Source organism: Notamacropus eugenii, chromosome 4, assembly GCF_028372415.1.
Source record: "Notamacropus eugenii isolate mMacEug1 chromosome 4, mMacEug1.pri_v2, whole genome shotgun sequence".
NCBI lineage: Eukaryota > Metazoa > Chordata > Mammalia > Diprotodontia > Macropodidae > Notamacropus > Notamacropus eugenii.
The window spans coordinates 234350477-234366317 of NC_092875.1; the positions used below are offsets into that span (position 1 = coordinate 234350477).

General features: G+C 38.5%; 1 protein-coding gene across 1 annotated transcript in view; it reads right to left on the reverse strand.

Moving 5' to 3' along the window:
- Positions 1-7818: 7818 nt before the first annotated feature.
- MTCL1 (microtubule crosslinking factor 1) overlaps positions 7819-15841 on the reverse strand; it is a 179451-nt gene continuing 171428 nt past the window's right edge. The window contains 2 exon segments of the mRNA XM_072604251.1: positions 7819-8841; positions 8843-9034. Of these exon segments, the coding sequence (XP_072460352.1) occupies positions 8686-8841; positions 8843-9034 (348 nt within the window). The 3' untranslated portion in view covers positions 7819-8685.

Consider the following 15841-nt stretch of genomic DNA (forward strand, 5'->3'; position numbering starts at 1 on the left):
ATCTTCCAGCTCTCCTCTTATCGAAATCTTAGAAAACTATTGGAGGTGTAGAGAAATTTATGTAGGACCTAAGCCTAGAAAGAAATCTAAAAGAAGCATCTAGGTGGTGTAATGGATGTAATTATGGATCTGGAGTCAGTACGACCTGAGTTCAAATACAACTTCAGCCATTTATTAGCTGTGTGACCCAGGGCAAATCCCTTAACTTCTGCTTGTCTGCTTCCTCACCTGTAAAATGGGGCTAATAGCAGTGCTGATTTTGCAGGGCTGTTGTGAGAATCAACTGGGATATTTATAAAGTGCTTAGCCTAGTTTCTGACACCTAATAGGTGTTATATAAATGCTTATTCTCTTCCTATTCCTCCAAGAGATGGTCTGCCAGGGGTTCTTAACCCAGGGACCATGAACTTGTTTTAAAAAAAATTAATAACTGTGTTTCAGTATAGTTGGCTTCCTTTGTAATCTTATGTATTTGATTTTATGCATTTAAAACATTATTATGAGAAGGGTGCATAGACTTCACCAGACTATCAAAGGGGTTCATGTTACAAAAAGGGTTAAGAACCCCTGTTCTAGACGAGTCTCATTTTACAGATAGGGAAACCTAGCACTGAAAGAACTCATTTGTCCAAAGATACATAGGTACTATATGATGGTATCAGGATTGAAACAAAGATATGGCGTGGCAGGTCCAGGATTCTTCCTATAACATTATAACTGCCGCCACTATACCACACCTGATCCTTGTACAAGTGTGTATCACTGATATTGGCTTAAAATGGCACATCCTAAAGGGATTGGTGTGTTTACCTGAACCTAACTTTAAACTAAAGGGAAAAAACTCCTGTTAGAATTTCTAGCTTCACCAGAAGGGCAGGAGACAGGGCTGTATCTTTTGATTTTCTTTGTGTTCCTATAACTTAACACATTGTGGCATATAGTAGACCATAAATAGATGCTTATTGAGGGACTTTGTGGAACTAAATAGTTTCATGGTGGGTGAAGGGGGGGGAAGAGAACTACGGAGGGGCAGGGCTTATCTCTGGGCTTTGCCCCAACTAAGGGAGACTTCTGAGCCCTTAGGGACAATACCTGGTAATAGATTGGGGGATTGAGGTTTATCTGGATTTTGACCTGAGCTCCAGAAGAATTCCTGGGTGGGTGGGTGGATGGCTGCCAAAATCATTCTGCAGCTTGGGAATGGGGTCTGCTGATGCTTAAAAGAAGGTCTCTGAAAACAGCTGCTGGGTCAGGTTGTAGTTAACTGCTCTCTGGCCCAGGCAAGAGGTTTGTGGACATTGACTCTCAGAAGTCATCAATCACCTAGACCAGCTAGACACTTAGACTTTATTTCTTTATTTATTGCTGCTCTAGTCATATGATCACGGATTTCTAGCTGGAAGGGACTTTGAAGGCCATCTAGTGCAACCCTCTCATTTTACAGATAAGGAAACTGAGGTTCAAGGAAGTTAGGTGATTTGCCCAAGGTAACACAGGCTGTCAGAAGTGAGTTGTGAATTCAGGTCCTGTGCCATGTGTGTCTAAGGCATGAGTTACTCAAAGGATAAAGGGGCATGATTTCCCAAAGAAGAAAATGACTAAGATGTCTGTCTTCAAATAGCTTCAGAAGAGCCCATTAGTACACCTTGAAGAGTTAATAAATACCAGTGTCCTTTTTGGTTAGCCAAGTAACCTGATTTATTAGTTTTCCACTCACCCTGCAATGTCTTCTGAGTACTCTATATAGCTCATCAAAAGCCCACTTAATGTTTCATAATCACAAGACTCCCTTTTCTCTTTCATGTATCACTACATATTCCTTCCACATTTAATATAGCCTTTGCACAAGGAGAGAGAGGAAAGAGTGGCATCTGACTGCTCACAGCCCAGATTTATTGTAGTTTACAGGAGGAAAACTGTCTCGAGCTGTTTGGAAGCAATATGACCTAGTTGGCAGGGTCTGGACACAAAGGTTGAGAAAAATGTTGACTTTTGTTTCAAGAACTTGTTCCTGCTTTTTCTAATGTCAAAACCAATACTCAAAACTTAATAATAACTTCAAGGGGTGAAGGACTGACAGCTACTGGGCATTCCCTTCATACACTGCTACTCTTTTCAGAGATTTGCCTTACTCAGCAGTCATTTGGAGAAGGTAGAAAATAATAGTAACAATAAAATTAGCATTTATATTGGATATAGGATTTATATGGATTTATATATATATGGATCTCAATTTGATCTTGACAACAACTCTGTGAAGTGGGTACTATTATTATCTCCATTTTCCAGTTGAGGAAACTGAGGTTGAGGGAGGTTAAGTGATTTGCCCAAGGTCACACAGCAGTAAGTGTCTGAGATAGGATTTGAGTTCAGATCTTTTTGACTCCCAACTCCAACATAGTTCTCTCATTCATTGTTTTGACTTCTACAGTCTAATCAGGATAGTCTAAATTCATCCATCTAGTCATCCATCCATCTATTCATCCAACAATCCACACAGATATGCATGCTCTGTCTGTCTGTCTGTCTGTCTGTCTGTCTGTCTCTCTCTCATACACACACACACACACACACGCACACACACACACACACACACTCATCAGGTGGCACAATGGATAGATAGATCACTGAGCCTGGAGTCAGGAAGATCTGACCTCAGACACTTACAAGCTGTGTAACCTTGGATAAGTCACTCAGTCTCTTTTCTTCAGTTTACTCAACAATGAAATGGGGATAATAATAGCACCTACCTCACAAGGTTGTTGTGAAAATCAAATGAGATAGCTGTAAAACATTTAGCATAGAGCCTGGCATGAAGCCCGCACCATCTGAATGCTAACTATTATTATTGTTCTTAAGACACAGAGTTAATGGGATTGAACTTCAAATAACTTTCAAAGTATCACAATGGTCTGGCCCCATTACAGCTCTCCAATCTTATTTCCAATGAGCCCTCCAACAGCAATCCCTAATCTGCTCTATTATGGAAGCAGCATGGTAAAGTGGAAATATCATGGACTTCACAAGGGAATTGTGTTCATTTTCTGCCTTGGCTGCTTCCTACCTGTGCATGACCTTGGGCAAATCACTTGTTTTTCTTATTTGTAAAATAGGGTGGGAGTTTGATTAGGTCAGGACTTCCAAACTTGGAGCTTGTAAACTTTTGTTTTAAAAATAATGTTTTGATAACTATATGTCAATATAATTGGTTCACTTTATAATCGTGTATTTTATTTTATGTACTTTACTCTGAGAAGGGATCCATGATACAAAGAAAGTTAAGAATTCCTGCACCAAATGGCCTCTGAGGGCCCTACTATTTCTAAATCTAAGATCCAATGACCCTCTTATCTTGCAGTTATATTCCCTAGACACAGCATAGTCAGTTTTACCTCCCTTTTGTTGTTATCCAACCTGTGCCATACCCTCTTGCTTATCTGAAGCCCGTCTTCTTGCATCAAGACCTCAGCAACTCCTCCAGCCCCAACTGACCTCACCCTGTCTGACTTTTGTCATGATATTGTAGGATCTTAGTTCTAGAGTTGGAAAGAACCTTAGTGACCATCTAGTCCAATCCCCTTATTATTCTGAAGAAGAAACTAAGCCCCAATGATGTTGAGTGACTAAGGTCTCTCAGATAACAAGTGCCAGGGCTGGGATTTGAACCAAATATAATGACAGTACCAAGAAGTTTAGCACCTAATTGTTAAAACTAGGTCCTGATTAATTTGGATAATGATTCTCCAAAGTAGTCTCATGATTTGGACTTGAATCGAATTATTTCCATTGGTCTGGAACCCACATTATCATATTTTACATAACCATAACTTAAAATAGTGTGAGTTCAAATACATACAACTACTTCAGGAGACTCATTATTCACACTAATGGGGACCTAGCTGTTTGAGGTCCTTTTATGTCCCTCAAAGCACAATTTCAACTGAGAATGGGATAGACATATATTTAGTCAGCCAGCATACTCTGTACCAGGCACAGTGCTAGGTACTAGGGACCTAGTCCCCTGCCCTTAAAGAGCTTATGTTGTCTCAGGTGAGATAACATATACACATGTAAATATATATATATGTATATATAGTACATACATACATATATATTATATATACAATATAAATACAAGGGTACTTTAGCGGGGAATATTGATAGATGGAGTACCAGGAGAGGCCTCATATAGAGGGTAGAAGGTAGTTAGGTATCTAAGAGGCAGAGATAAAAAGGGAGAGCACTCCATGGGAATGAGACTGAGAAAAAGTATAGAGACAGCATATAGAATGTTCTATGTGAAAAATAGTAAGAAGGCCAGGTTGGCTAGACCACGTGGTACTCCATTGTCCTTATCACTATTACTAGAGTTTATTTAAGGCTTGCAAAGCACTTGACAAATAATATCTTATTTTATCCTTTATGTGAAATTTCTGTGGTTGTTGTTCTGTCATGTCTGACTCCTTGTGACCCCCCTGTGAGGCTTTTCTGGCAAAGATACTAGAGTGGTTTACTATTTCCTTCTCCAGCTCATTTTGCAGATGAAGAAACTGAGGCAAACGGGTTGAAATGACTTGCTCAGGGTAACATAGCTAGTAAGTAACTAAGGCTGGATTTGAACTCAGGTCTTCATAAATCCAGGCCCAGTTCTCTATTTACTGTGCCACCACTATTTTTATCCCTGTTTCACAGATGAAGAAACTGTGACTGAAAGAAATTAGGTGATTTTCCTGAAGTCACACAGGTAGAGAGTGTCCAAGGCATAATTCAAACTCAAGTGTAACTGACTCTAGGTCCTTCGCTCTATTAATTGAGATAAGGGGAGTCAAAAAGAATTTATATAGTACCAACAATGTGCTAAAGGCTCTTTATCTCATTTGATCCTTACAATAATCCTGTAAAGGTGGATGCCATTATTATCCCCATTTTGCAGTTGAGAAAACTGAGGCAGATGGAGAATAAATAACTTGTCCAGGGTCACACAACTAATGAATATCTGAGTCTGAACTTGAACTTGGGTCTTCCTGACTCCAGGCCAAACACTTTATTCACTACACCATGAGCTTTCTCTATATTCCTTAGAGTTATAATGTATAATAAGGCTGGAAGGTAAGAGGCACGTTGTCCTTAACTTTAAATGTCAGACCAGGGAGTTCATCTATTGTTCTGTAGGCAATAGGAAGACATTAAGAGTTTTGAATGGGATAGTGAGATACAGCAGCTGTTTAAAGGCTATATTGGAGAGCAGAGAGATTTTTGGCAGAGTGTCAGCAAGAGGCCATAGTCATAATCTCTGTGAAAGAGGATGAGGGCCTTGGATTAGTTTGGTAGTAATGGAGAGAAGAGGATTGTTGTAAAGCTTATTCTGGGGGCAGGTCCTTTTTCTCAGGGTAGCTGCTTTGATGTGGCGCCAAAGAAGAAGGTAGAGCCCAGAATGGCTCTGCGATGTTGAAACTGAGCGGCTGGGATGCTGGTGGTGTTCGTAATAACGCAATCTCTTCTCCTAAGGTGTAGTCAGCTAGTGGAGTTGATTGATTCAATATTGCATCGGTGACTTTGCATAGGCTTGTCATTTATATCCTTAATTTTTGTTTTGTAAAGTAAAATTATGGGCCTGGCATTTCTTTTATGATTTTTCAGTTTTTGGCAAGGCTGAAGACAGAATTGGTGTCCACTGACCCCTGATTCTATCTAGTCTCCTGGTTTATCTTCATTTAAAAAAAATGATTATTGTTGTTTGAACACTGTAGATTGTGACATTTGATTTTCATCTTCTCTTAGTTTTGTGTTTCCCCTAGGTCAGTAATGACCTTCTCCCTCACATCTCTCTCTCTCTCTCTCTCTCTCTCTCTCTCTCTCTCTCTGTCTGACTCACACACACACACACACACACACACACACACACACACTCACACACACATTGTTTTGGTAATTCTCTATTTCTGGTGCCCCAAATCCAGTCCAAGAAATTACTTTTTCTTAGTTTTGTATTTACTTATTTTACCCAAATTTAGGCCTGGAGTGCTGGCCTATGAATCTTTTCATTCATGGAAGAATGGTTGCATTCCTCTAGAGTGAAGTTGGCCTGAGAGATTTGGAGGAGAGACATTTTTCCTCATTCCTACTTCAGGAGAGGATACAACGTTCCAGACACTCCCCATGGAGAGACCCATGGAGAGACTTCAGAAGGTAGACATGTAAGGGAGAGTCAGTGCTTCAATACATCCCTGAGCTCCAGCTTGTCTTCCTAGAGACTTTGGGGTGAGAGCAAAGCATCCCTCTCTTTTGGTTGAGTGAAATCTCAACTCATTCCTATCTAAAGAGTTCATTTACTCTGTATTTTCTGGTATAACCTCTTTGATTTTATTTGCTACATCTGCTTGAATAAGCTAATTTACTTGCTACTCACCCTTTGTGATTTTTAAAAATATATTTGTATATGTATGTATGTATGTATGTATGTGTATTTGACAGGAAGGAATAAAGCCTGCAGATATAAGCTTGGGTTACCCCTTCTCCTTGAAAGGATAGTGTGAACCTAAAAAAATTAATTCCTTTGACTAACGATAATTTGGAAAACAAATAAATGTAATCTAGTCTAGTTTCCAAAAGAGAGTGGCCAGACTTATGGTCCCTTCTCCTATACTCCTCCAGGCAGGATTCCAAGTCCTCTTGGAGAGGGATGAGAAAAATTCTATCCCCCTTTAGAAAAACCCATGAGCACATACATAACCAATATGGGCGACACATCCTACACTTCCATTTGTTCCCTTTGTTTCACTCAATAGAAGGCAACCTTTTTGAAAGGAAAACATCATTGTTTTTATTCCTCTCTCTTTACCTAATGCCTGGTGCTCAGTAGATGCTTTGTGAATGTTTGTTGTTAGAACTGATAGAAGTAGTTATGGGTCTGGTGGTTGTTGTGTTTTATCACTTCTTTTTTTCAGGACATATGCCCTTGTGTGAGCAGTTCACTCAATGCCCTGCTCATCTTGAAATTCTGTTGTCATCTGAGATCATTTCAAGGTGAATGAATGTTTTGGTTTCTTTTCCAGTTACCATCAAAACTCAAGCTAGAAACATTTCCCAACATCTCTCCATCCTGCGCCATCCTCTAGCATGTGGGAGACCAAAGTTGATTATTCAACCACAGACAAAGGTTCAGTTATGGTGTAGGTCAAGACTCCCTTCTCTCCTGTCTATTGGACCTAAGTCTACCTTTTATGATAAAAACATGATTTATTCCATAGGATATTATCTATTAATTCATTCTTATATCCAATACACTGGTGTTTTGTGTTGTATAGTGTACAAATACAGGGTCTCCAAAAGGGTTCAATCACTTGAAAGTATTGTGATTTAAAGTAATTCTTCCCTTAATTCTCTTAACTGCTCCCCCATTCAGAAATGTGTGTTTTGAGACAACTTCAGCAACTATCAGGAATGAGAACACTTGTTCACTTTTAAGATTGTCACTTTCTGACCTGAGTGGACCTTCCAACTAAGGATCTTCTTTAAATAGGGGAGTTTGCATTTTTTTTTTTATCTCAAGGGTTTCAAACAGCATCTTTTTTCCTCTTTATATTTTATCTCTGGTATGGCTGAAACCAAGTCTCTATCCAGGCAAACCTCTTCTATACATATAAGAGTTAAATTGTAACAGGATCCATATAGAGTACACATGATATATTCTATCCTACCCAATGCATTCTTTTTAGACACTACCTAGATCCCCATCTAAAGAACTCATTTGACCAAATCACCAAAATAAGGACGGAAGACACTGGAGAGGAGAAAAAAACTAGGCCATTCCACCAATTATTTTTTAAATACCAAGGGTTTTATTTTTATTTCACCACAGTCTTATACAGTGACACAACCATCTCTTACAGTTTGGTATTCTCACGTCTTTTCTTAATATATTCTCCAAGCAAAGAAGTTCTCAGTAAACACCGTACATTGCTAGCTGAACTTTAACAACGATTTAAAAATGTGTTGTATTTGTTGCTTCAATGCAATAGTACCAACAATAAAAGTACAGTACAGGGAAATTCACAACAATACGACAGTTAAACATATTGGCTCACATTTAGGTGATGGTCAGAGTACGGTAGCAGTATGTACATGCACGCAAGAGCTTGGAACCCAAAGGCATGCAGGTCAAGCATGGCGTGTGGATTATATAGCTAACGTCATAAGCCTTTCAGAGGCCTTCTTTGTGACTTTTTGTTTGTGTGTTTGTTTGACCTGTATTCCCTCCAGTCTATTGAATACCATTCTAATCAGCTAAATTGCTTTCTTTACTACATAAAATTTAATGTTTCATATAATCTTAAACATTTCAAGAATCTTCCTTTAAAAAAATAACACTGACATCAAAATAGAACAAAATTAACTTAAAACACCCTAGTCAACATGGAAATAAATCAAACCAAAATGGAACAGTGCAAATTGAACAAAAAGGCAGTCAGTATTTGGGGAGCGAGCGCATTCAGAATCTCTTAAAATGTACATTTTTAAAATTCTTACTCTTTAAATTTATATCTTATTAACCTTTTGTTTAATATACTGTGTGTAGAAAAGATGGAGACAAAAATAGTTTTTTGAGCTATGAAAAAAATTAAGGTATTACAGGCACATTAACTGTTTCATTCTAGAAACATTTCTGTTTCACAGGTTGAACATTCAGCAGCTGTGTTGTTTTTGTTTATTTGTTTTTAAACATTCTTTGACCTTGGGAAAACTACATCTCTCCTTACGGACAGGGATTGGGTCATGATGATGATATGGTAATGCAAAATACTGTGAATTATTCAGTGATAATTCATGCCAACTTGCATCATTTTTTTGGCTTCTCTACTGCTGGTTCCTGTCCGCCATGTTCCTCCAAGGATATCAGGTCTCCGGTTGACTGAGACTGTGAGGCAACGGGGGAATGTGGGGCCCAACGGGAAGGAGGACGACGTTTTGCTGGTCTCTCTGGCCGGGAGAAGCAGGATTCTAGGGGTGGAGCTAACGCAGAACAAGGTAGTTCCTTCACAGCCAAGACAAGAAAAAGAGAATTACTAACATTGATAATGTTTCTGTGATTATATCTTCAAATGAAGTCAAAGTGAAGACCTACTAAACTGGTGAAACACACCATAAACAAACAATGCAAGTCTTTCTATGTTCAAATGCCAAGTGACAGCTAGAGAATGTTTGGGGGAAATGAGCAGAAAAAGGGGGCAATTTTTAATTATGACTTTTGATAATTAACCATTCCTTTGAGTCTGAGAAAATATCTTAAGAGCAGTACTATTGAATGAAAGTCATCAATGCATACAGTAACTTACAGACATGAAAGCATGAAAAATATCAGCCAATCTTATGTATAGAAAATTCATGTAAAAAGAATGTCAGTATAGAAATACTTCACAGTATAGAGGCTGGAATGTAAATAGGATATGGAGAGCAGAATTTGTGTCCTTAGCTAGACTATTAAATTGGTCAAATATATGTTCAGTTGGTCCAATTATTTTGCTCTTCTTGATAATGATCTATGTAGGTATAGCAAGGATGTAAAAAATGACTAGTTAAGCAACGTCATGGTCTGTTTTTGTGTCCGTGTAGGGACAAAGCCTGAGATCAGTGAATTCTTCCAAATGCATTAGCAATGAGATTTACAGGAAAACAGACCTGTCCACAAACTACTATGTATTCCAAATTGAATGACAAGAGGCTCAACAAAGACCTACAAAACAGACCAAAAAATAATATTTAATGTTATAGAAAAAAATTCTGTCTACAGATAGAAATCATAATTTGGGTCTAGTTTTTCTCAATATTGATTCATTGTAGCAGCATCAGAAAAGTTAGAGGCAAAGCACACCTGTGATTTTCCATTTCAGGCGTCCTACACATAGACCAAAGGATGGTCACATGCAACACATACTGGAATGTTGTGCAATGCCCTAAATAGCAAAATTTAAAAGTTCACTTGTATTTCCAATTGTAAAAAAGTGTTGAGTTGTCAAGCTTAGATTTTATCTGACAAAATGAGGAAGCTAGAACTGAAAATCTGATGGCATTTGAAGATATATACTGCAGTGATGAGGAGAGTTAATGATACAGGATGTATATGTTAAGTCCTACAATCAGTCATACAACCAAAAGTTGATATGGCAAACAAGATGGCAGAAAGTATAAACCATATTATACAAAGAAAGAGCAGTGATAAAACCAGTGGACTGATGAGCACTCAGGCAGTCAATTAGCCATACAAATATTTGATACAAGTGACATGAAGCATGAAGAAAACAGTATGATAAGAGAGAAATCTGGTTAGAGCAGTAGCAAGAGACATTGTAATATGATGTCTGGATGGCATGAAGCAAGAGGCAAAGATGGATGGCACTGGGAGATGAAGCAAGAGTCAATGGAAGTTACTGAAACAGAGAGTAGCTGAAGTGAACTTTTGAACTGTTTGAGTGGGCATGAGAGGACAGAGTAAGGGTGAATTCCCCTACCTCTCTGTGTAGTAAGCTGAATGAATTTACAAATGACCACTGACATTCAAGAATATTTGTAGATCTACCCCTACCTTCCAAGTGGTCAATGTCCATGGCCTCATTGGTATTGTATCAATAAAGAATGATTCTCCAGGGAAAATAATATCAACTGCTGAGACACAAGTCAACACTAAGAGTACTGGTTCCATGTCCTTATCTTACCCCAGCTCATTGAGTGTAAGGGAACATATGCTTTGTGAAAAATACCTCTGTTTTGGACCTCTCTGACAGAAGGCCATATGTGCTGTGATACCTGTAACAGGCACAACTGGCTGAGAGGAAGTACTTATTTTGGTTGATGTGTGTTCCTGCTTCTGATATTTTAATAGGACTTTTTGAAGTTTTATAATGACTTTTGTGGTTTTGTTTCTTTGATTGGGATTACCATAACCTCTCTCTTTTACTCTTCCTACTCTACCACTTTCCCCTCTAGCTCTCACATTGAGTAGGAAAAAGGGTTTTTATTGGAACATTTTGTCTGCTGCAAAACTCTATTCAAAATAAATCAATATTATCCGTACTTGCGAGTTCTCACGGTAAAGAAAGGTTCTGCATGAGGTATAACAACAAAATAATGTGGCCTATTTTGTAACATATACGCCAGGACCTCTATGTCCACTTAAGAAAGTGTTGTCTCCTTTAAAGGAATCACTTTATGAGGCCATGCTTTTATTGCATTGTCTTATTCCTTGTGGGATAGCCTTCAGAACCCATGACATTATGTTGAATATCCTCAGTGATGCCATATTTTATCTTTGAGGGTGGACTTAGTTTTCGGAAAAAGTCAAAGGTAACTCAGGTTCATCTGCTGAGTAAGATTATTGATTAGGCTGTGTGCTGATGTTTTTGGTCAAGAAAAAAAGGGTATGATTATAAATCTGGAGATGGATTTTCTTGTATGAGCTATAAACTGCCTCTAAAAGCAATTTTGGAGGAAGAGCTCCAAAAATGTTTCAAACATTGGCAGCTTGACTGGAATAAGGGATCTTTATCAAGATAAAGATCAGTGTGCATTTGGACGCATATATTCCAATATCTTTTCTTTTAAAAAAAATAAATCTCATTTTTTTTTTGGTGACAGTTTGTAGATTACATCACTGTTTCTGTTGGGTAGACTTTAGCTGGCAAGCAAGTCTATGCTTTATGGAAAAATAAGGGTTCCGTCAGAAGCTTAGATGGAGAATTCTGAGCAAGAACCATTGGTCAGAGGAAAAAAGAGGCCCTTTACAAAGTCAATACCTCTTTATACTGTGAAGAAGTCTGACCTTTCAGGTTGCTAACTCTTTTCATTGTAATGGCTGTAAAATGTCTGTCTTGTAGGCACTGAGGTGGGATCAATCTTGACCCAACCTAAGTGAAATCAATTTCTTCCCATTGAGTGCTAAGGAGTGGACTAAGGCTCACAGGGGTTATTCCATATACTGACCTCCATATAACAATTGGGCTGTGCTGGGGAAGTCTAACTAGTACAGAAAGTAACTGCTATTTTTAAAGTATTCTTGTTTTGGTTTTGAGGGTACAAATACCAACCAATAGTTATGCAAAATGATACCTTCAGATAGTTTTGGAAAACAAGGTAGAAATCACTTACAGCAGTGAGGCAGGCAAGGTTAGAGTCCCCAGGGGGTTGTTAGTAAGACAGTTTGGTTCTGGACAGAATAGACAGAAGAAAGAAAAAAAGAAAAGCAAAAAGGTTGGAAATGAATTTTAAAAAGAAAACAGAGTAAAGATTTTATAGTCAACAAGAAGGATGGCTGTGGATAACTCTCCCAGCCATCCCCTGTGGGAAACAAACTCAGTAAAAACATCAAGCTCCGGACAGAATTGGGCACATTTATATCAAAGCAGACAGATAATCAGGGCCCATCATCTCTCATCATTTCTAAGCTGAGAAGCAACGACTGAAAAAATAAAAATCTGTCATTGAGAAACAGCACAGCAGAGATTCCTATCCAGCTTTAAGCCACTTCCCCACTTTCTCTGCTTTTAACATTTCAAATTTCTTCCTGGTAAACTAACATGAGGAGATCTAAGTGATGTGGCCTGTGGTCTCCAAGCTATAAGAAACAGGAAAACAATTTTGCTGCCTGTCTTATTTTAGTCACAAAGATCAGGATACCCTGACTGCCCATGCTAAAGATTTTGCTTCACTCTTTTTCACTGAGGCCTATGAGAGGAGGATGGGTTGGCAGACCAAGGTGGGGAATTGGACCTTTGGAGGATAAACTCTCTCATTGTGTTTTGGTTTCTCACTGTTTCCTTCTTGACTCCTGAAACAGGTGCCACTGTGGTCAGTGGGAGGTAAGAGGAACTAAACAGTGAGCTTAGCAACAGAGATGACTGTTCTCTCCCTAAAAGACACACCAAGATACACTATAATGTCACTCTGTTCCCCTGTACCATGAACAAGAATCCTTTTAACCTAGAATAAGACTCACTTCGACAGATCTGAATGTCTGAGTTAGCTTTTAGTGGATATGCCTGTGACAGGAAGTTCAGAGAGTACTTTAATGAGCTAAGATGGTTAGATGCTATTAACTAGCACTGAAGGGGACTGAATTCATTTGGAAGTTGCTCTGATTATGTTGGAATAAGAGTCAGAGCTGGTACATCATTATGGATGAAGGTAGGGAAATGTACTCCTCAAAAAAGTCTTATTGCATCAAATCAAGCTAGAAAATGAAATTACTGAGTTGGGACATAGAGACCAAGCAAAGCTCTAAGAGAAAAGGAAGAAGGGATGCCAATCAATGCTCCATGCAGGTACTGGACTGCCAATGTCATGCCAGGCTGTGAAGAAGGAGGTCAATCAATTCCATTGGCTGGAAACAGTTGAAAAAGGAAGAAACACAAAGAGTTTTCTTTCTTTCTTTTTTTTTGAAAAAAAGAAACTCAAAGGGCACCAGCTTAGCCATGATAAAAACCATTTTCTATGCACCTTAATGGTGTGACTCATTCATTAAGCCCTTTTATTCCTCTCATTGCAGGTTTATAGAGAAACTCAGTAATCTGTTGATAACCCAAAGCACAGGTTTGTTTCCTAAAACTTATTTGCTTTCATTCCCAACCATGGAGCAACAACTGTAAGCACAGCCAAGTTAATGCTTGAGCGCAAAGCTCTTGAACTCATCCCCGATTCCTGGGGAAGGCAAGACATTCACACATGAAGATAGCCTCCATTGGCTGCGTAACTGACAAAAACCAGCACTTACCTAGGAGACCTGGGCCCCTGAGATGGGGCTGATGGAGAACATTCAGAAGACATCATTTGTCACCTAAGAACACTTAATCAGCAATATTTGTCCTTTATACAGTATGTATTTAACTTTATGAAGGATTTATGTTACAGGAAAAGCCTTACAAAGACAGTCGCATCTTATGAATTATTTCCCCAAAGGAGAGGTACTGTTTATTATTTAGTGAGTAGAGAATGGGTCTCAGAGGCAGGAAGACCTGGTTTCAAATCCTCCCTGTGATACACACTGGCTGTGTGACTATGGGTAAGTCATTTAACCTCTCAGTTGCCCCTAAGACTAGAAATTCCAAAACAATCTATATTTGTGCAGTCTTTCCTAAAGAGATGAAATAGCAGATCCATATATTTCTTTCTTTTTCCTTTTCTGATTCTATCTAATAGATCTATAGATTTAACAAAGAAGAATGTTTTAGTTCTGAGAGGTTTGGGGAGTGCATCTATGTGATAGGGTGGAGATAGGTAGAGGGATTAGCATAGAGAATGGATATATCTTGGGAGGGAGAAGAGAATAGTCAGTTTATTTCCTGGGGTGCATGAAAGTGGGCAAAATGAAAGGGGATGAAGGACACTGGGGGAAAATGATCTTTCTGCTAAAGAGGCAGGAGCTTCTTGAACGATTCTGAGATGCTCTGGGCTAGTCTGGGAGAGTCAGCAGTCTTACTCAAAAGGTATAAGGAAACTCATAACCAGCATATGAAAAATATGCAGAAAACCTTCAAGTTTGTTCCTGGAGAATAAGTAAGTGATAAGTGTAGGTTGGGGCTACAGCAATTATGGGCATTTTAATAAAAAAGTGAACAGTAGAGAAAAGGCTATATAGAGAAGCTGGATATTTTAAGGGATATCCTAAACCAGTGAGATGGGATCACAGGATTTAGTTATCAATGAAGTCTAACTCCCTCATTGTACAGATGAGGAAACTGAGGCCCAGGGAAGTTAAGTGACTCACCCAAAGTCACTCACAGTGAGCTAGTATCAGAGCCAGGGACTTCTTCCTTTACTTTTTGGGGGAATTTGTCTTCACAATTCCATTTTTTTTAGAAGTAATAGGAAATGGCACAAATAAATACCACCTTTATTGCAACATACTCTGCCAAGAGATGGAAAAAGTAGTATTTGAGCGCTATAACATAGTAAAATTTTTATAACCATGACTGTAAGTCAATTTAAATGTCCAAATATATACACTCATTTAAAAAATATCCTGAAGGCAATTACTCACAAATTCAACATTTCACAAAAATTATTACAGCCAACCAAGAAGACAATCAATGTCCTAATATAATCATTCATCATCCTAGACAAGTGTATGAATAACTTTGAATGGCTCACTATAATATTGAATAACTATGTTCATTATCAATATTTTAAATAAATGCTTTCCTTTAAAGTCACCTGTCCCTCTGATACAGAAACTTATTTCTGGCACAAAATGTCCTTGCACCACCTGAATGTTGTTTTCTTTTATTACTCTTCATTTGACTGAGGAAGGAGAGAGCAAGCCTCATTTCTTATCTCTGTATAGTATGTTTTGATTTTCTGAAACACTTTCTGGACATATCCTGTAGTGTATCCATGTCACTGCACATACTTTGAAAATCATATAGTTTGTCTAAACATGTTTGGAAATAACTGAATGAAAATTAACCCTAGAAGGGGTGAGAGGGTAGGTTTGCTTAGCTAGAGTAGAGAGGATGGATGACTTGGGCATGTAATAGAGAAGAGAAATTAACCATGGAGGTGATGGCTAACTGGGGCAGAACTCTGATCATTGAGATATTGACCCAGTAAGTACTGTTTTAAGCAATGAAGGAATAGCAAACACTAAATTAGTGTTTCCTAGCTGTCTATCCATGGGCCAGCACTAATCTGAGGTGCATTTTTACTGGTTCACAAGACTTTTACTCCTTGCTTTTTTCTTCTCAAAACCTATGCCTTAAAAACCCAGTATCTCCCTATGGCCTGCTGTTCCCATATATCAGTATGGAGTAGCAGAAATAAAGAGGCTGGACTTGAATCTGGCATTGAATTCTCT